General features: G+C 37.5%; 3 protein-coding genes across 17 annotated transcripts in view; 1 reads left to right on the top strand and 2 right to left on the bottom strand.

Moving 5' to 3' along the window:
* LOC127442082 (transcription cofactor HES-6-like) overlaps positions 1-947 on the bottom strand; it is a 55,937-nt gene extending 54,990 nt beyond the window's left edge. For all 3 annotated transcript variants that reach the window (XM_051699840.1, XM_051699841.1, XM_051699838.1), the window contains exon 1: positions 804-947. The gene's annotated coding sequence lies outside the window, so the exon portion shown is untranslated. The remainder of the gene's footprint in view (positions 1-803) is intronic.
* A 97-nt stretch (positions 948-1,044) lies between these two features.
* On the bottom strand, positions 1,045-4,899 carry LOC127442081 (G-protein coupled receptor 55-like). 3 transcript variants are annotated; one of them, XM_051699835.1, is made up of 3 exons: positions 4,853-4,899; positions 3,006-3,087; positions 1,045-1,988 (listed from the first exon to the last, which is right to left on the bottom strand). In XM_051699835.1, exons 2-3 carry the CDS (start codon positions 3,029-3,031, stop codon positions 1,049-1,051), a joined length of 966 nt encoding a protein of 321 aa, XP_051555795.1. In that variant the 5' UTR covers positions 3,032-3,087; positions 4,853-4,899; the 3' UTR covers positions 1,045-1,048. The 3 variants fall into 3 exon arrangements, with proteins under 3 accessions (XP_051555795.1, XP_051555796.1, XP_051555793.1); XM_051699836.1 differs by lacking the exon at positions 4,853-4,899 and adding an exon at positions 3,274-3,582 and having other exon boundaries at positions 3,006-3,137; XM_051699833.1 differs by lacking the exon at positions 4,853-4,899 and adding an exon at positions 3,274-3,581.
* A 2,156-nt stretch (positions 4,900-7,055) lies between these two features.
* Positions 7,056-20,123, top strand: part of LOC127442060 (GRB10-interacting GYF protein 2-like) — a 62,053-nt gene continuing 48,985 nt past the window's right edge. For all 11 annotated transcript variants that reach the window (XR_007897431.1, XM_051699760.1, XM_051699753.1 and 8 more), the window contains exons 1-6: positions 7,056-7,155; positions 12,117-12,167; positions 15,545-15,686; positions 16,136-16,231; positions 16,528-16,636; positions 18,122-18,230. Coding sequence is in view for 10 of the 11 variants with exons in the window: in XM_051699760.1 (XP_051555720.1) it covers positions 12,130-12,167; positions 15,545-15,686; positions 16,136-16,231; positions 16,528-16,636; positions 18,122-18,230 (494 nt within the window). In the remaining variant the exon portion in view is untranslated. The remainder of the gene's footprint in view (positions 7,156-12,116; positions 12,168-15,544; positions 15,687-16,135; positions 16,232-16,527; positions 16,637-18,121; positions 18,231-20,123) is intronic.

Raw genomic sequence — 20,123 nt, 5'->3', positions numbered from 1 at the left:
TGACAGTCTCTATACTGTATTTAGTCTATTTCTGTTTGTAAAAAATAATGAACAAGTTTCAAACACTCCCGCAGTCTTCAACTGTTCAGAAAACAGATGGCCAACATTATGTTGGGCTGCTCAAACAAACTCCAATAGAGCGCAACAGTACTTTTCAGCCATCTTGGTTCTGGAAGTATTTTATCCATAGGGATTTCATAAAATCCTTCATAAGAGCTAGGAACCACACCAACAATCTCCGAGGTGAATTACAACATTACAAACTTTAATTTGAAGCAAAAAAACAAAAAACAAAAAACAAAAATCAGACAAAAAGGCAAAGGTACAAGACTGTATACTTAAAGTCTAACATGAGGGAATGAACTACAATAATATAAAACTATTGATTCAAAGTTGTTGATAATAAGTATAGAAACAATATATTTCCAGTATATTGCAAAATATTCAAATATATAGACCGACTTAGATGAGTCATTCACAGTAGGTCTTGGGAGTGGGTGGTCGCTGCCGGTCTCGTTTGATGCACTTTGTTGGTTGCGATTATCTAATTGGTGGATCGTATTCCATCAGGATCATCGCTAGTGTCGTTCTTCATGAGAAATTGCGCTATTAAACATGATTTGTTTTTAATGCAGTTGAACTAAGGCTTCAACAGAAGCAAATACCTTCTATAAACAACCTTGTGGTAGGTCTGTCTTTAAACATTTATTAGTTATAAAAACATTTTTTTTTTACTTCTGGAACCCGACTGTTGCGCTCTATTGTTACTTTGGACAAACTGATAGACCCACCCCCAAACTCACACAATTGGTTGAGCCAGTGTTGTTATGCCAGTCCACTCAAACAAACCGATTCCAATTCCGTTTGGTGCCAAGAGTGGCACAGACATTACGCACAATATTTTCTACAAAGATTTCCATGCAACATGCATTGAACCTTCAGTTGTGTTTTTAAAATGAGTCAAAATATAAGATGTTTCTGTGGCTGTTAAGATCCACTGGAAGTTGTCAAACCACATTCTGAAAAGTGACAAATATAATTTTACATCTCAGACTTCTGAGGTGCTGGTGGCCCTTGCTCTGCTGATGCTCAGTCTAACTGTGTTCTTGGTGGATCGAACTTCCTTTGCAATGAAATAGTAGCAAAGTGCATCCAAGCAGCTGGTCATGTTTGCAAGGCTCATAGACACCTGAATGAACAGAGCAATGCTCTCTTGATGTTTGCAGTCCAAAATAAAGTCATTACGGACCAGATACTGAAGGAGGATGGCCAGGTGACAAGGGGTGAATGGTATTAGGAAGGCTGCTAGGCTGCTATAGATGATTCTCACCCCAGCCTGCCTCATGGGGTTGATACTTTTTGAGGCCTTGAGTGTATGGACGCTCTGAGCAGAGCAAACTACCAGTACGAAAGCAGGTAACAGGAAGCCGAAGAACTCCAAACACACAATAACTGCAGTAGTCCAGCCCTTATTAGAGAAACCATGGAAACAGTGGAAATCCTCCATATCCTTTTTATCTTCTCGAAAGGTGTAGATGGGTGAAACTGCTACCATAACAAACACCCATATAAAAATACAAACAATCAGGGCTGTTTTTCTCGAACGCACCTGTTTAGCTTGAAATGGGTGTTTTATTGCAATGTATCGATCTAAAGCTATGCAGGCAATTGTATAGATGCTACCATACATACCCACAAAATATAGGCTTTCTAAGAAAGAGCAGAAAAGCTTTTTGTCGGTTGCCCACATGTGGTGTGTTGCATGTATTTTGAAGGGTAACTGCAGTAGTAACAGTAGATCCATCAAAGCCAGGTTGGTCATATAAATGGAGGACTCTGTCCATTTTCTGAGCAGATGACAGAAGACAAACAATGCCATGATGTTCAATGGCAGTCCAAAAACCAAGATGGGCACATAGATCACCAAGTCCAGCGTCTTCGTCAAATTGTCCACAGCATCAGTCGAGCATTTGTTACTCATAGTGAAACTGGCAGAAGAGAGGTAAGAATATTACACATGGCTTTGTGAAATTTCCAACTTTCACAACGGAAACTCGTATGTCTCGTTAACACACATGCACACTCATCAATGTCGTGATTTTGTTTTTGATTGGCCGATGTCACATTTTTAAATATATGAGATATGGTAGTTTTATTAATAGTATTCTTACAAATAATTAGATGTATAGCATATTTTAGTTGTCAAAATATTTTATGAGAAAAAACTCAATCTTCTCATCAATCTTAAATCTTTTGATTAGTGGTTTAGACAGGAACAATGCTGTGTACAACTGAAACATTATCTACACACCGTTCTCTATATATGCATTAAAACCACCTTGCTCAAACTCTTGGACACACTACAAAGAAACTTAAAAAAACAATCTCCTTTTCTGTTAAAAAAAGATAGTGTATGAATTATTAAGTGTACTTTTTTAAGTGAAACGTATTAAAATCGTCTGTGTAATTTTAGATCAGACCCCAGTAGGCAGCTACATTTTGAAAGTAACATATTACTCAACTCATTTCTCGTCACAATGGTGTTTCGTGCAACGGTTGACACATCAAAAGTTTTAACAGGCATCTATGCTATTCTCACTTCTTTTCACTTTGAACATGTTTCCACTGATTAAAAAGTCCACGCGTATGAAGTCAGCTTACTGATGATACACACTTATTTTGTTTCTGAAACTAGCTGCCATAAAATGATGCAGAGATTAAAATTATAGTAAAAATTGTAATTGGCTGACAATTTTAAAATTACCATATAAATTATATTAATACAATTTAGTTTTATCATGTTTTTTTATTTTTTTTTAAGACAAATGTCATAGAAGTCTAAAATTTATCATTGATGCAATTTTTCTGTTCTGTAATGAAAATTCAGTGTGCAAATTCTTCATGAGACTTGAATATTCTTTTTATGTTAAAAACAGTTTAATGTTACAGAAAAACACATGGAAAAAAATTATTCTAATTATTCTACATTAGTATAGTATTCTTACTTTTGGTGATGACTTCGAAGTGTCATTTCTCCTAGTGAAATTTATGGGTGTTCCCAGTGGCTTGTGCACAGATGAAGTAAATCTTGGATAAGAACAAATAAAATATGACCGTTAAATATTTCTGCAAGGTCCCTGCAGAGGAAACAGTGAATATGCAACAATTTTAGATTACCAAATATCTCTGACACAAGCAGACACAAAAACAACAGTTCATCCACATCACACTACACACATACACACTAATAAATTAATGTAGAAGTATTAGTACCTCTGCTGCTAAAGATCACAACAGAATCAGTCACCACCTTTGACAATTTGTTCACATACTAATAAGCCACAAGAACAAGATCTGTTGAACCTGACCGGAGCGCGCCAAACTGGCTTTGGCTTCCTGCATTATCTATGAAATACACCCATATGATGTTTGAGCTTCTCTCTTACACATATTAAGTTGTTGAGATCTGTAAATTGCTAAACCTCTTTGACATTTCATCCACTTCATGTTTTTCTGCTCCACATGTCAATAAACCATGGTCTTCCCCCTTTTCAGACGTGTGGGCTGCTTCTCTCACGAAACCATGTCTGGTGAAAGAATCAGCACTGTTGTAACTTCATTCTAATGAATGAAGTTAGTTGGATATAAGGACTGGTTTTGCCTCAGCAGTACACTACAGTAAATAGCTGTGGTATTTACAGTACATAGTACTGAAACCTACTTGCATTTATCTAAATCAATTTAATTATATATCAAACAGCTGCAATAGGAAAATAAAGAGTTTCCCTCAAACTATTCTCTCTAAAATTTTCTACACTGTAAAAAATGTATGAAATTTTAACGGTAAAAGACTGTACAAATTATACAGAAAAAAAGTTAATTGATTGATGAGTATTAACTGTAAAATATACAGTAAAATTTGTTATATATATTTTAAAAGACAATACAGCAGTTTTTACAATAAAATAAATAATTTTTTGTGATTGTGATTAGATGTAAAAAGTATGATTTTCCTGTATAATTAATGGTAAAAATTTACATTATGTTTAACAAGAGAGTACATACTTTTTACAGTAAATTATTGTTAAAATTACAGTAAAAACAATAATCGGGCATTCCCACAGTTCCCTGCATGACCCATCATATTTCATTATATTTTATGGGAATAGTTATGTTTCTTCTTATTTTTAATATCAGTTATGTACATTGGGGTGTTCTGTTTTATATTTAATGTAGTTTAGTTAATGTTTACTGCATTATTTTAATTTCACATGTGTTACCCTGATGGTGTTTAGTGCTTTTGTGAGTGACACTGAGCACTGAGTTTCTGTTTATTGGTCATTGCTCCTGGAAGAGACACTATTGATTAACCTCATATCATCATGTGCTCTTCTGTAATTTGTACGGTGATAAACAATACATTATAGAGTAAAAAAGCAGGTTTTTACAGTTTCAGAAAGCTAATATCAAGTTTATGATGTTTATTACTGTAAATTTAACAGTTTTCTTTTTACAGTGCCAGTGTAGTCATGTAGATTACAACAGTTTTAAACTGTAAAATGTACAGGTTGTTCTGTAAAGTTGTTTACAATTTCACTGTATTTTTTACATAATTATTCTGGCACAGCTGCCAGGATTTTTTATTTTTTTGTAAAACCAACAGGATTTTTTTACAGTGCAGTTTCAGCACCGAAATATGAAGAAAAAAAATAAATACATTTACCAAAGCCATGCTTATGTGCAGTATCTAGCCCGACAATAACTAAAGTATGAATTTGTCAAAGGAAGATACGATGACTTAATACACAATATATTAATTATGTTGAACTAAATATGGGGTGTCTGTGCTTACCAGGTTGAAAGCTTGCACATAGGAGATATGCTTTCTCTTAAATGCTGTCATGCAGACTGTTTTTTTTTTGTGTCAGTAGCACTTCTCTTTTCAGAGGTTTTGCCTGTGACCACATCCTTGCTAACAGAAACATAGCTTTGGTATTTTTCTCAAATCTTCCTGTTAGCCTGTTATTATGGCTACTACTTGCCTAATTCTATTTTTTTTAAATCACAGATTATACACTATGTTATCATCTCAAACAGATTACACAACTTCCAGAGTATAGGAAAATATTGATTATAGATATTAAGGAATATTAGTAATGTTTTAATAAATCATGTGGTGTTCAAGTAAGCTCTTTACTGACAGGCAAAACAATTGGGAAGCAGATTTGACATTTTATTTAAAAAGTGGCTGATCCATACAGAATATAATAGATATTCTTTAAAATTATGAAGTGCTTTACAGAAGTCATATGTAGGCTATGTACATAAAGATTCACTTACATGTGTGTGAAAAAAGGAGATCCAAGAAAATTAAATCAACAATATGAGAATAAAGTAGAACAATTTAAATAAATAGAATTGGAAAATAAAATGCACAATTAAGAAAATAGAAATAGAAATAACACAAATAAAATAATTAAATTCCCTGATGAAAAACCCTATAGTACAAAAGTGAGAGATACTTTTCAAAACGCTAATTGAATTACCTGCTCATAGGTTGTCTGAGAAAGATCCATTAAGTAATACTCAATTGTGACACCAATTATAACTTGAACAGGACACAAAGAGGATCACATTACAATAAAAAATAGACATGATTTCCTTTTTGTGTTGACTTTTTTGAGTGAAGCACATGCATGACCCACATGCAGCTTAGCAACTTTAAAGTGCAATATATGAGCTGACTGCCATTTCTCAGAATTAATTTGTTGCAGGGGTCTGGGTTGCTCAGTGAGTATTGACGCTGACTACCACCCCTGGAGTCGCGAGCTCGATTCCAGGGTGTGCTGAGTGACTCCAGCTGAATCTGCTAAGCATCCAAATTGGCCCGGTTGCTAGGGAGGGTAGAGTCACATAGGGTAACCTCCTCGTGGTCGATATAATGTGTGGTTCTCGTGGGGCACGTGGTGATTTGTGTGAATAGCGTGGGCCTACACGCACTACATCTCTGCGGAAACGCGTTCAACAAGCCACGTGATAAGATGTGTGGATTGACGGTCTCAGACGCGGAGGCAACTGAGATTCGTCCTCCGCCACCTGGATTGAGGCGAGTCACTATGCCACCACGAGGACTTATAGAGCATTGGGAATTGGGCATTCCAAACTGGGGAGGAATTACTTTGTTGCGTGACATGAGACGTCTGTCTTTTTTTGTGCTTGGATTTATATTTATGCATGATAGAGAGATGTCCATCTATGAAAAGGGAAGAGATAGAATTTGTCAATTGTCTCCTTCACTTAATAACTCACAAAATGACATTATCTTCAGAAAGCTGACAAATTACAGCATCATCAACAGGTGATCGCACATGATCCATCTCTCGCTCTCTCTCTCTCTCTCTCTCTCTCACACACACACACACACACACACACATCCTTGTTTCTCCAATAACTTGTTAGAAACAGCCCAAGCCGTGATTATAGTTCTAAAGTGAAATTTTTGAATTACTAACGAAGGCTTGGACACATCACTTGGTTTGAACTAGCAATGGCAGATTCTGATCCTTCGCGTAAGAAAGTAGTTCCATGCACAAATGCGTTTTTTATGACCGTACTCAGTTTTTCCTAATTTTTTTTTTATTTACTTGTTTATTGAACTGTTGTATATAAGCAATCGTGCTATATGGCCCTAAATCAGCACTGTTGTGATTACCTACGGCACTCGGCCTGTGGCAGTGCTGATATAGGGCCATATAGCACTCTTGCTCATGTGATATTGCTTAAATATCATATTACGCACAATTATTTTTAACATTAAACAAATAAAACTTGATTCACATTCAGTACTCACACTCTGATTGTTGTCCATCTTGTATTAGTGTCCTATTGCTAGAAATGCGGTCCTTGGTCATCCACTTCGATAGCTGGCGCTGTCACACACACAAAAAAAATAGGGTCCTAGAAATGCTGTCCTGAAACTGCAGCCTCCGCTACTGCAGGATTATAGCGAGAACTGCTGCTGTCAGCGCGCTCGATCTCATCCGGGTACTTTTCAGCATACGTGTGTTGTCATGTGACCAATCTTCAGCCATCTTGTGGATACGAAACGAGAGACGCCACTCGCACACAAACTCAGCGCTGTCAGTAAAAGCAGAGGTAAGACAGCGGGCCCGACATACGTGGTTTTGCTCTAAAATAAAACTTGACTATTCCTACGTGAACTCTATGTGAAATAGACCGGCCCCAAGTTAGCGCGACTACGCTGTTGTAGCCCGCATGGTTGTTAGGTCTCGAAGCAGCGGGCTCGATTAGGTCGTCCTGCCGCTGATGATGCAATCAGAGGCCGTCAGACAGTTGAAGGAAAACCGGGTGTCAGCACAGGCCGCACGGATTAAAACTCGTGTCAACTCACTCATAGCTTTCCTTTCGTCGGCCGCACGCTGTGCTTTTATGTTTCTGGCGATATTTATCCAGACAGTTGCCAGTTAGTACACATCGCGGCGAAGCGTGGTGTTGAATTAAACAGTCAGAAAGTTACATGTCCATCGGTAGCCTCATCCTACACTGTATGTGTCATAGTTTCCCTCTTTTAAATGCGCCTTGAGGAGGTTAAATGACACCCAAAGCTGTTAACCAGTTCACATAAGATTTAAACGGGGTTGATTGCGTTTATTGGTGTATTTGCCTTGTATACTGAAGTGCATACTGGGTTTATGAAGGAGTGAGCTGACAGGGATGTGACTGAACCCTAACTGTGTTTACATTTGAGATTTGTTCAAATATGGTAAAATCTTGATGCCGATCAAGCATTAATGCTTGCTAATGTTAGCTTCCCTGGTTGAGTCGTCAATCCACGACTTGTAAAAGTTTTGCTATTACTTTCTTTTCTGACCTTCCTTTTAAGCATGTAAAAAGTCGTCGTTGTCGTCAGTTTAAGCGAAGTTAAAGTCGCTGTTATCTGGAAACCTATCATAGAGTATATTCATTCTGTGAGTTGTCAAAGCACACTTGTCATTTTTTTTTTTTTTTTTTTGATTTAGCCACAAGGCTGAAGTTTAGCATCTGTTTGCAACCTAATCTAGCATTAGTGGCTTCTGTTTTGTGTTCAACTTTTATCTTTTTTTCTCTGATCTCTGTTTGGGACCTGATAAGTTTGTGTAATAGCTTTACAGCGAATGATGCAACCGAGTAATCGCGTACTTTGGTGGGTAACCCATACGTGGGATAAACTTCAGTTATAAACATATGCGCGGAAAAATGCACTAATAAGCGATAACAACTTAGATTTGGTGTGTTTCTCTCAGAATATATTTGATTAGTGTTATAAAGTAGTTTTGTTGTTGAAAGCGTCCCAGATTAGGTCGACACGTTGCACACGTGGTTTAAATCCCAACTCTGCAGTAAATCACTCCTGTTTGTTTTGCATTTAGATTTCCGCTCAGTTGCATACTGTGGTTGTTTGGCAGTCCACACTAACACTTGCAAATAGATAATAAAAATCAAGCTTTTATAATCTCTTTTTCTGATCAAACTCTGAGGCTTGAAGGGGTCCTATTTGACAGGACTGCCAAGATGCATCTGTTTCTCGCACTGTTTTATCCGTTTGACCCATTCAAATCCAGAGAAACTGAATGTTGATCTGCTAAATTCATCAAGTTAGTTGGACTACAGTGGGCAAGGCAAGCCGCTGGTGGTACAGATGTCTGAGAATGCCCTTCCAAATTGGGAGAGTTCTTAAAATAGCTCTTACCACACAGTGAGGGGGGTATGGGGGTTACCTCCATGGCCATAGCTGTGTATTCTTGGGTCCCTGACTGTATATTGCTTCAGGCTGCTGGCCTGCTGCTGTTGCTGCAGTGATGAACTCGAGTGACAGAGCGCTGCTATAGAGTTCCGTTGCCATAAAAGTCCCATTCATAAATATCTCGATAAATTACGCATTTAATAACACTTATTAAATTAAAACCAGTAATGTAACTTCAGGAACGCCGCCCATTGTAATGAAGTAAAAGTTAAAAAAAAACTGTAAAAAGTACCCACTTTTAAACTTACTCTAAAAGTACATTTTTCCCCAAAAAGTTACTCAAGTAAATGTAATGGAATAAATGTAGCACATTACTACCCACCTCTGGCAAATATACAAATTTTCATAATCGGCTAGCTTGTCAGATGTTTGAACCACTAGTCGACTAGTTGGTGTTAAGGATAATGTATAATTAGTCTCTGTTTTGTTCACGTGACCCTGATTGGACATGATTCAGAGTGAAATACGGTTGCTAAGCTCAGCACTTCAACATGACAAACAGATATTCAACAAATAAATAGGCTAAATAACAATAATGTCTTATGCCACAAAACTATCAAAGTAAGAAATTAGAAACGCTCCAATGCAGAGCAGCACAAAACCGCTTACTTGCATCCTTGGGGCTGTCACGATTATGAAATTTGGCTGACGATTAATTGTCAAACAAATAATTGTGATTATGATGGTTAATTTCAGTTTTAAAGCCTTCATGATTAAGTGATTAATTGTCATACAAATTGTCATGCTTTTGTCATAGATGTATGTGTGCTGTCTGAGTTCAACTATATAAGACACTCAATCGCACTGTTCATTCCCTTATTCGGACAGTAAAATATGACTGGAATTTAAAGTGCACAATAATTCCCGTTATCTCAAATAATAACCGCTATCAGACGATTATTAAATAATCGTGACAGGCCTACACGTCCTGAAGATAAATTGACATGCGTCAACTTAACCCGAGTGCTTCAGGGCAGGGTCCGAAATTTACATTTTAGCTCACTATTCAAGGTGGCTGGTAGATGAAAAAAATTACCAGCCAGTCAGATTTCTTTTAATAGCCTATATCTTTACTAGTCAGAGCAGGTTAGCATACGCAATCTCATATTGTGATGCTTTATCCTTTTAATCTTTTACAGGCTTTTCAATATGTATAGGTGTTCTCTCCATTAATGCAAGAGGAAGGAATGAGCCTTTGCAATTGCTTTTTTTGTTTGTTTTGTAAATGGGGTATGTTCTGTGCAAAAGTTCTGAATCATTTTTCTAATAGCTTTGTTGTATATTGCAAGCACTTGACCCGTATACTGCAGAATTTCATTTGTGTTCAGGCGAATGGGCTCCAACAGCAGACCACTTCAGGTTCCACTTCTGTCAGCCAAGAACAGAAATCTGAGGCTGCAGTGGGCGCAGGCTCACCAAAATTGGACAGTTTAAGACCAATAAAATATAGCCTGGTCTGATGAGTCTCGATTTCTGCTAAGGTACATAGATGGTAGGCACACTACGGCCTCAGCTTTCTGTTCTTGGCTGACAGGAGAATCTTCTGCTGTTGTAGCCCATTCGCCTTAAGGTTCGACTTGTTGTGCATTCTGAGATGCTATTCTGCTCACTACAATTGTACAGAGTTGTTATCCGAGTTACCGTAGCCTTTCTGTCAGCTCGAACCAGTCTGGCCATTCTCCGTTGACCTCTCATCAACAAGGAGTTTCCGTCGGCAGAACTGCCGCTCACTGGTTGTTTTTTGTTTTTCGCACCATTCTCCATACACTCTAGAGACTGATGGGATTTTCACACACAGTAGATTGGCAGTTACAGAAATACTAAATCCAGCCCGTCTGGCACCAACAATCATACCACGATCTGAATCACTGAGATCAAACCATCCTATTTTTTGACACTTTCACTCACTGATTAAAATAGTCATGGCTGACTGTGAATACTCAATTTCAACAATGGCATCTGAAACTGAAAACCAGTGGTTTTAAAGGAATAGAACTCTCACAAATTAAAATTCTCTCATTACTCACTTACCCTGATGCCATCCCAGATGAGTATGACTGTCTTTCTTCAACAGAACACAAATGAAGATTTTTAGAAGAAGATAGAGCTCTGTCAGGTCCTTATAATAGAAGTACATGAACGCCAGCACTTTGACAATCCAAAAGTCATATTTAGGCAACAATAAAGTAATCCATGCGGCTCTAGTCGATCAGTGAATATCTTCTGAAGCGAATCGATAGGTTTATGTTAGAAACAAGTCAATAATTAAAAAGTTTTTATCTTTAAATCCGCCCTTCCATCCAGGGCTCTGATGCAGTTTGAAATGGCCGAACTCTCGCGTGACATTCGTTCTTCTGTTGAAATTAAGCGGTGCTTCCGAATCCTTGCGTGAACTCGCCGATACACTTACGTCATGCTTCGAGTCAGCTGCTGGCAGGAAGCGCTTTTTAAAAGTTAATGTTTTAATTATCGATTTATTTATGTTTATTTTTTACACAAACGTATCGATTTGCTTCAGAAGACATTCATTGGTCGACTGGAGTCGTGTGGATTACTTTATTGCTGCCTATATATGATTTTGGACCGTCAAAGTGCTGCCATCCATGTACTTCTATTATAAAGACCTGACAGAGCTCTGTCTTCTAAAAATCTTCATTTGTGTTCTGCTGAAGAAAGACAGTCATACACATCTGGGATGGCACCAGGGTAAGTGAATGAGAATTTCATTTTTGGGTGAACTAGGCTATTCCTTTAAATTATGCTGCATCCAAGCTGCTTTTATATAGTACAAATTATGCATTTAAACAATAAAAATGTAACAAATATATATGCAACATAATATATGCAATTTGAAGACATGAATTTATGGAATAGACTGAATTTGAAAATGTTTCAAAATCTAAAATGTGACCAATTTGATGAAAAACTAATGATAAAATATAATTTTTAAAATTAATATTTTCAAGTTGTACCTAGAAGAGTTGCCTAGAAGGTTCCTTAAAATTAAGAGCATTAGCTGAGAGAGAATGTATTTTATATGTAAGCAATATGGACATTGTAACAGAAATGTACCCATATGAATCGATATAGAATCGAGAGCTAGTGAATCTGAATCGATTCAGGAAATCTGTATCAATACCCATCCCTATCACTAACATTAGTACAAGTAGCTTAAACAGTGCATGCAACACTGTTTTCATTTTTACATTTGTCTTGTATGATGCATTTGGTGTTTTGACTCATCAAAATGTATTTTATTTCTGCATTATATTGATTATATCATTGTACATTTTTTTTTTTTTTTTTTTTTCAGACTTGAAAGGAAAATGGCAGAAACCCAGACACTTAACTTTGGACCTGAATGGTGAGTGTTATTGTTGAAGCATCAGGGTTTGATGCTGCTTTGTGATTTTTTTATTTTATTTTTTATTATTTTAATATATATATTTTTTATTAGGCCTAAATGTTATGCCAGAGACCTAAATGTTCAAGCTAGTGATGTGCACGTCCTCATTCAGTATTGCTGCTGAGAGCTTTTCCTTCTGTAGAGATAGAGGTATTACGGGTTAAAAACAACTAAACATAACTTAAGATCCTACTGATGACCACAGAAAATGCTTTTCCTCTTGCCTCAGAGACTGTAAAAATAAAGCAGCAAATGTGTTAATGGCAAATGCACTTAAAATCTAAGCCTATCAGGAAAGTGGGCAGCACCACCAGGGCTCCAGACTGCGACTAAAATGGTCACAAATGCGACCAAAAAGAATTTGATCGCGACAATCATTTAAAATCTAGTCGCCATTGGCGACAGTCGGGTTGTGCGTGTTCATATGCAGTTTTGTCAGATATCATCTTGTGAGTTATTGATTACATCTTTTGAGCGTGCACCAGTGTGTCTCGTGCCGCTTTTCACCTGCTCTATTGTGATGTGCTTGCTGCACCACATGCAACAACAAACCCTGCACGAGAAAGTCATGAACAAATTACTCTTTTGAACCAGATCTTTTTCATGAATCACCCAAAAAACTGAGAATTTGAACTCAGAAGCTCAGGTTAGCAGTTTGAATAAGAGTCACTTTCTCAGCGAATCAGCCATCAGTGAGCTCACAACTGGGGGTGCAGACATTTCAAAAGAAGAGTCCCATTAGTATTTGGAGCTTCTTTATAATTAAAAGTCCTGTATTGTGTACCACTTTTGTTTCTTCTGGTAATTATTGATTAGGATTGGAGTAGCACAATAAACTGCATCTGGGATTTCGTGCAATTTGCACTCTGGGCCATCCGGTAAAGAAAGTCTAAGGCAATATTTGAAAAAAATGTAAAAAAAAAAAAAATAAAAAAAAAAAAAAAAATATATATATATATATATATATATATATATATATATATAATATTACATACACACACCGATCAGCCACAACATTAAAACCACCTTCCTAATATTGTGTAGGTCCCCCTTGTGCCGCTAAATCAGCTCCAGCCCGCATCTCAGAATAGCATTCTAAGATGCTGTTCTTCTCATTGTACAGAGCGGTTATCTGAGTTACCGTAGACTTTGTCAGTTCGAACCAGTCTGGCCATTCTCTGTTGACCTTTCTCATCAACAAGGCGTTTCCATCCGCAGAACTGCCGCTCACTGGATGTTTTTGTTTTTGGCACCATTCTGAGTAAATTCTAGAGACTGTTGGGTATGAAAATCCCAGGAGATCAACAGTTACAGAAATACTCAAACCAGCCCATCTGGCACCAACAATCATCCATGCGATTATCTAATCAGCCAATCGTGTGCCAGCAGTGCATCAAATCATGCAGATACGGGTCAGGAGCTTCAGGTAATGTTCACATCAACCATCAGAATGGGGAAAAAATGTGATCTCGGTGGACCTTGGCATGATTGTTGGTGCCAGATGGGCTGGTTTGAGTATTTCTGTTACTGTTGATCTCCTGGGATTTTCACGCCCAACAGTCTCTAGAGTTTAATTTATGGTTAAACTGACAAAGTCTGCGGTAACTCAGATAACAGCTCTGTACAATTGTGGTGAGAAGAATAGCATCTTAGAATGCTATTCTGAGATGCGGGTTTGCACTGTTTTGGCGGCACAAGGGGGACCGACACAATATTAGGCAGGTGGTTTTAATGTTGTGACTGAAATCAAGCTTTTGACACTTAGAACAATTGAGGGACATGTACACAACTATTACACAAGGTGCAAACATTCATTGATGCTCAAGAAGATAACGCTACTATATGCACATTATACTTTATGTAAATATCTGTAATGTAGATTATGAAGAGCAGTATTAAATAATAGAATATTTTATCTGTTATATTTGTATAAATTATGAAAGGGGTGTGAACATTTATGAGACAAAAGGGAATGCAAACTTATCTTCTCAACTATACATACTGTATATTAAACCTCTGATTAATGGGTTATCAGCTGTCTTTGGCTGTCTATCTTGTTTCTAAACAGCAATCTAAATCGAGCAATTCTGTGATTTGGCGACTAAAAGCAGCCATTTGGCTCCTTAATGTTTCAGTTTAGGAAGTCATTTTTTTAGTCTGGAGCCCTGACCTAAAAAAGCATTTAAAAACATTGAACTGTCACACTGTTTTGAAACACTTAACACATTACGTGATTTTAAGGGATAGTTCACCAAAATGGAATCATTTACTCACCCTCATGTTGTTCCAATTCTTAAGCCAGATGACTGACTTTGTGTCAAACACAAAAAGAGATGTTAGGCAGGGGGCCTGGGTAGCTCAGTGGTAAAATACGCTGGCTACCACCCCTGGAGTTCGCTAGTTCGAATCCCAGGGCGTGCTGAGTGACTCCAGCCAGGTCTCCTAAGCAACCAAATTGGCCCGGTTGCTAGGGAGGGTAGAGTCACATGGGATAACCTCCTCGTGGTCGCTATAATGTGGTTTGTTCTCGGTGGGGCGCATGGTGAATTGAGTGTGGTTGCCGCGGTGGATGGCGTGAAGCCTCCACACGCGCTATGTCTCCGTGGCAACACGCTCAACAAGCCACGTGATAAGATGCGCGGGTTGACTGTCTCAGACGCGGAGGCAACTGGGATTCGTCCTCCGCCACCTGGACTGAGGCGAATCACTATGCGACCATGAGGACTTAGACCTTAGGACTTAGAGAATTGGGCATTCCAAATTGGGAGAAAAAGAGGAAAAAATCCCCCCCAAAAAAAGAGATGTTAGGCAGAATGACTGCCTCAGTCACCATTGACTTCATTGCCCTTTTTTTTCATGCAATTAAAGTGATTGGTTGCTGAGTCTGTGGTCTGTCATTTACTTAACATATTTTTTTGTATTCCACAAAAGAAAGCCATACAATTTTTGATAATAATCTAATGACCAGCTTAAAAAAATGTTTTTTAGCCTACTTTTGCTTTACCTTTCAAATTCAAATAACCTTTTTTTTACTGAAGAGTTCATGTAAGTGCTTTAACAAAAAACTTCACATAACACTCCTCCCCACTTACCTGCTGAATTGTTATCTTAAGTGATTTTTTTTTTTCATACAAAGGGATGATTTGAAATTATTTTCTGTGGTGTTCCTTTAATATTTCCTTAAAGGTTGCTAAGGGAGATTAAACTCGTCTATTAAGTCTGTTTTTTATTTTTACCTGACAATAGGGACCTTATAAACAATCATAAACATTTCAATGTTTATCACAGACAAACAATGTAAATCTCATGTCCTGTTTGTATTTACTGTGTCCCAGGCTCCGTGCCCTGTCTGGTGGAGTGGGTAGCAGCAGCAGCGTGGCCTCCCCTCCGCTTTCACCTGCACTGCCAAAGTATAAACTCGCAGACTACCGCTACGGGCGAGAAGAGATGCTAGCACTTTATGTAAAGGATAACGTGGTGAGGACACCTTTTCAAAATTTTGATGTTCACACATTAAGCATTAGTCTTGGGCTGATGTAATTCCAGTCAAGATTCACCACTGGATTTTCATGCTTTGCACAGGATTCCCAAGGTCTTGGAAAACCTGGATTTGTCTTTGCCAGCATGGAAAATGCATGGAAATTTCTCTATTGAATGTATTTTTTTTTTTCCTAGTTATGCTCTGTTCTAAAATATTTCAACACTAGATATTGCTCTTGTGTAAATGAAAACTTATTCACAATGATGTCTGATTTGTGAGCAAATCATTCTTTTGAGTTGGTTCTTTTCAGTGAATCAACCAAGTTCACAAAATGGATTGAATGTTTCAGTAAAGTCTTCCTTTATTATTTCAATTGATATAATTATTTTTGGCATGCTGTGTTGTTTGAATACTTGAGTATAATTTTTTTAATTTATTTTTTTAGATTCCAGTAGATCTTCACGATAAGGAATTTCTACCTATTTTACAAGAGGAGCCCCTGCCACCATTGGCATTAGTCCCATTTACAGAGGAGGAACAGGTGAGAATTCAACCAGTTTATTCAGATAAGAATCAGAAATGTCAAAGAGATGCTTTCTACAAAATATCACTGTTCTCTATGAAACTGAAATTGGTGATTCTTCAATGAACAACTGTGCGTACATACTCAAGTAGTGAGACTTCTTCTTTGCACATGAAGTCATATTGTTGTTTTGGCACATGTTGTGGTTGAAACAGCAAAGGAATGTATGCCCGTTTTCAGTCTTGCTGCCACGCAACCATATCTATGCATGGAATGACCCTTACATTTCCGTGCATATGTGTCTGTCTCCACAGAGAAATTTCTCCATGTCTGTAAACAGTGCAGCAGTTCTCCGTTTGGCAGGAAGGGGAGGGGGGACGGTGGCAGGGGCACCCAGAGGCCGAAGTTCCTCACGGGGACGAGGTGAACTACTTTACAACCACAAGCTTTCCTTTTTTAGAGTCCAAAAGAAGTAGAAGCGAAATGAGTTTATGACAGCGGAAACACTGCACTTTTTGTTAAAGTGGAGTAGAGTGCAGGCTTATTTGGCCTTTGAGAGCATATTTCCTTTCTGCGTTTTTGTCTCAGATGTACACTGGTGGCCAAAAGTTTGGAATAATGTACAGATTTTGCTGGAAGGAAATTGGTACTTTAATTCACCAAAGTGGCATTCAACTGATCACAAAGTATAGTCAGGAAATTACTTACGTAAAAAAAAAAAAAAAACAGCACCATCACTATTTGAAAAAAGTGAAATTGAAATTTTTGATCAAATCTAGACAGGCCCCATTTCCAGCAGCCATCACTCCAACACTTTATCCTTGAGTAATCATGTTAAATTGCTAATTTGGAACTAGAAAATCACTTGCCATTTTATGAAACACTGCTGAAAGTTATTTAGTTCATTAAATGAAGCTTAACATTGTCTTTGTGTTTGTTTTTGAGCTGCCACAGTATGCAAAAGACTGGCATGTCTTAAGGTCAATATTAGGTATAAAATGGCAAAAAAGAAACAGCTTTCTCTTGAAACTCATCAGTCAATCATTGTTTTGAGGAATAAAGGCTATTCAATGCTTGAAACTGCCAAAAAACTGAAGATTTCATACAAAGATGTACACTACAGTCTTCAAAGACAAAGGACAACTGGCTCTAACAAGGACAGAAAGAAATGTGGAAGGCCAGATGTACAACTAAACAAGAGGATAAGTACATCAGAGTCTCTAGTTTGAGAAATAGACTCCTCACATGTCCTCAGCTGACAGCTTCTTTGAATTCTACCCACTCAACACCAATTTCATTTACAACAGTAAAGAGAAGACTCAGGGGTGCAGACCTTATGGGAAGAATTGCAAAGAAAAAGCCACTTTTGAAACAGAAAAACAAAAAGAAAAGGTTAGAGTGGGCAAAGAAACAGACATTGGACAACAGATAAGAGTGTTATGGATCTTAACCTCATTGAACTTTTGTGGGATCAGCTAGACAGTAAGGTGCGTGAAAAGTGCTCGACAAGACAGCCACATCTATGGCAACTGTTACAGGAAGCGTGGGGTGAAATGTCACCTGAGTATCTGGACAAACTGACAGCTAGAATGCCAAGGATCTGCAAAGCTGTCATTGCTGCACGTGGAGGATTTTTTGATGAGAACTCTTTGACGTAGTTTAAGTAGTTTTATTTTTTTCAAATTGAAATAGTAATTTTTCACGTTATTAATGTCCTGACTATACATTGTGATCAGTTGAATGCCACTTTGGTGAATAAAAGTACCAATTTCTTTGCATAAGAGCAAAATCTGTACATTATTCCAAACTTTTGGCCGCTAGTGTATACATTTTTTCTCATACGCTGTGTTGGATTACAAAGGTAAGACTTCTGACCTGTCCATGTGTTCATGCATGTTTTTTTGACAGGGAGGGGAAGAGGAGATGGAGGGTTTTACCAAAGAAGTTTTGAAGATGTGGAAGGAGGTTTTGGCCGTGGTGTGAGAGAGATGCATCGCTCCCAGAGTTGGGAGGAGAGGTATTAAAAATAAGACCAATCCACAGCATGCAATGGTGTTAAGCAATTGCTGTAATCTCAAGTAGTCTTAAGCCAATTCTTTATTTGTATAGCACTTTTCACAATACATATTGTTTCAAATCAGATTTATACCTTAATGTCATAAAAATGTCAATATCTCAAGATTTAGTGTTTCCAGTTGCTTCAGAGCATTTCACAATCATTGAATACCAGATGTTTATGACAAGCGATGGACCCTTTTAACACATCCATGTTCGCAAAGTGGAAGACATCATAGTTGGGTAAACGCAACTATGGCTGCTGCCAAGGTATATGTGTGTTCACAGTCCTTAAAAATTTTGCCTGCATTTAAGTTTGGAGACGTTAACCACATCGTCCATCAACAGTTAAATCTAAACTCAACATTGGCTCAAATATTTTTCAAGGGTTATCTTCATGCAAATGAAGGTAAGTCGTTAAATAAATTACTATTGAGAGGTTGTGTTAAATCAGCAGGCACTTTTATGTTTTAAAAAAACAATCTACAAATCTGTTGCCATAAATTGCAAAAATGCAAAAAAGAGGGCACAGTTAATAGGCCCTATGAAATCCGTTTTTTTTTTGTTTTCCAAATTCCATTTAATTTTTTCCCAAATTCTGTGTTTTCTGTTTTATTTTCTCTGAACACCGAGTTTTAAAGTTTAATTACATTTTATCATTAAAAAACTGTTTAATCAAATTAGGGCTGAAACTAATGATTATTTTGATAATCTATTAATCTAACGATTATTAGAACGATTATTCGACTATTCTGCGATTATTGCACCGATTAATCATTAGCACTTAAAAAGATTATTCAGCTTGTGCCACGACTTAATAGGTTGTATTAAACGTGCTTACTACCAATAAAGAGGACAAAATCATCTTTTAAAAATACCTCTAAATGACATTCACTGAATTAAAGGAAAAAAAATACTTTTTATTAAGTTTAATTCAGTAAAGAAAGTCACTGCAAAAAATCCTACTGTTATCATTTGTTGTTGTCTTGTTTTCCATTTAAAATTGTCTAAAAATCCTTAAAACAAGGTACATTTACTTGAGAAGCAACATAAGATATTTAGACTTGCTTTAAGAGAATGTATCTTAAATATAAGTGTATTTTGTAAACCAGTGTATTTTTTCACTTGGTTATACTTCTGCAATTGCAGTAAAGACAAAATATACTTATATTCAAGATCTATTCTCTAAAAGCAAGTCTAAATATCTTATATGCTGCTTCTCAGGTGAATATAAGGATAAAAGATGGCCCCGCGGATGGCAGCCTCGGTGTGGAGCTCTCCAATTCTTTTGTTGTTTTTGTTTGTCCTGTGTTTAGTAATTTTTTTCCAATCAGTTTTACCAGGGATGAACATTCGGCAGCACATACCAGACAATATTTTCCCTGTTTTGGACTATTCAGACGTTTTGCTGGACATTTTAGTCGGAGGCGCAGCTCTGTTGTTTAAGCACGCTATGAGACACAGGCGAGGGAAGCGAGCTGGTGCGCTGGTCAAGCTCCGACAATGTGGCTTTCGAACAGCGCTGCCGAGTATTTATCTAGCAAATCTCTGCTCTCTTCCTAACAAAACGGATGAAATACATCTCCTCACCTGTACAAACAAGGACTTTTCAAACTCTGCTGAGTGAAGCCATTCCGGACAGCATGTTACATCTGCCGGGCTTTCAGCTGTTCAGAGCGGATCGCATTGCGGAGTTAACTGGGAAAACAAGATGTGGTGGAACATGCTTTTACATCAATGAAAGTTGGTCTACAGATGTAACAGCGTTAAAGATGATGTGCTGTCCTAATTTGGAAGCACTCTTTATCAGTTGTAAGCCTTTCTGCTTGCCTCGGGAGTTTTCCTCGTTTATTCT

This window comes from Myxocyprinus asiaticus, chromosome 6, assembly GCF_019703515.2.
Source record: "Myxocyprinus asiaticus isolate MX2 ecotype Aquarium Trade chromosome 6, UBuf_Myxa_2, whole genome shotgun sequence".
Lineage (NCBI taxonomy): Eukaryota > Metazoa > Chordata > Actinopteri > Cypriniformes > Catostomidae > Myxocyprinus > Myxocyprinus asiaticus.
This window is presented reverse-complemented; position numbering and strand designations above follow the sequence as displayed.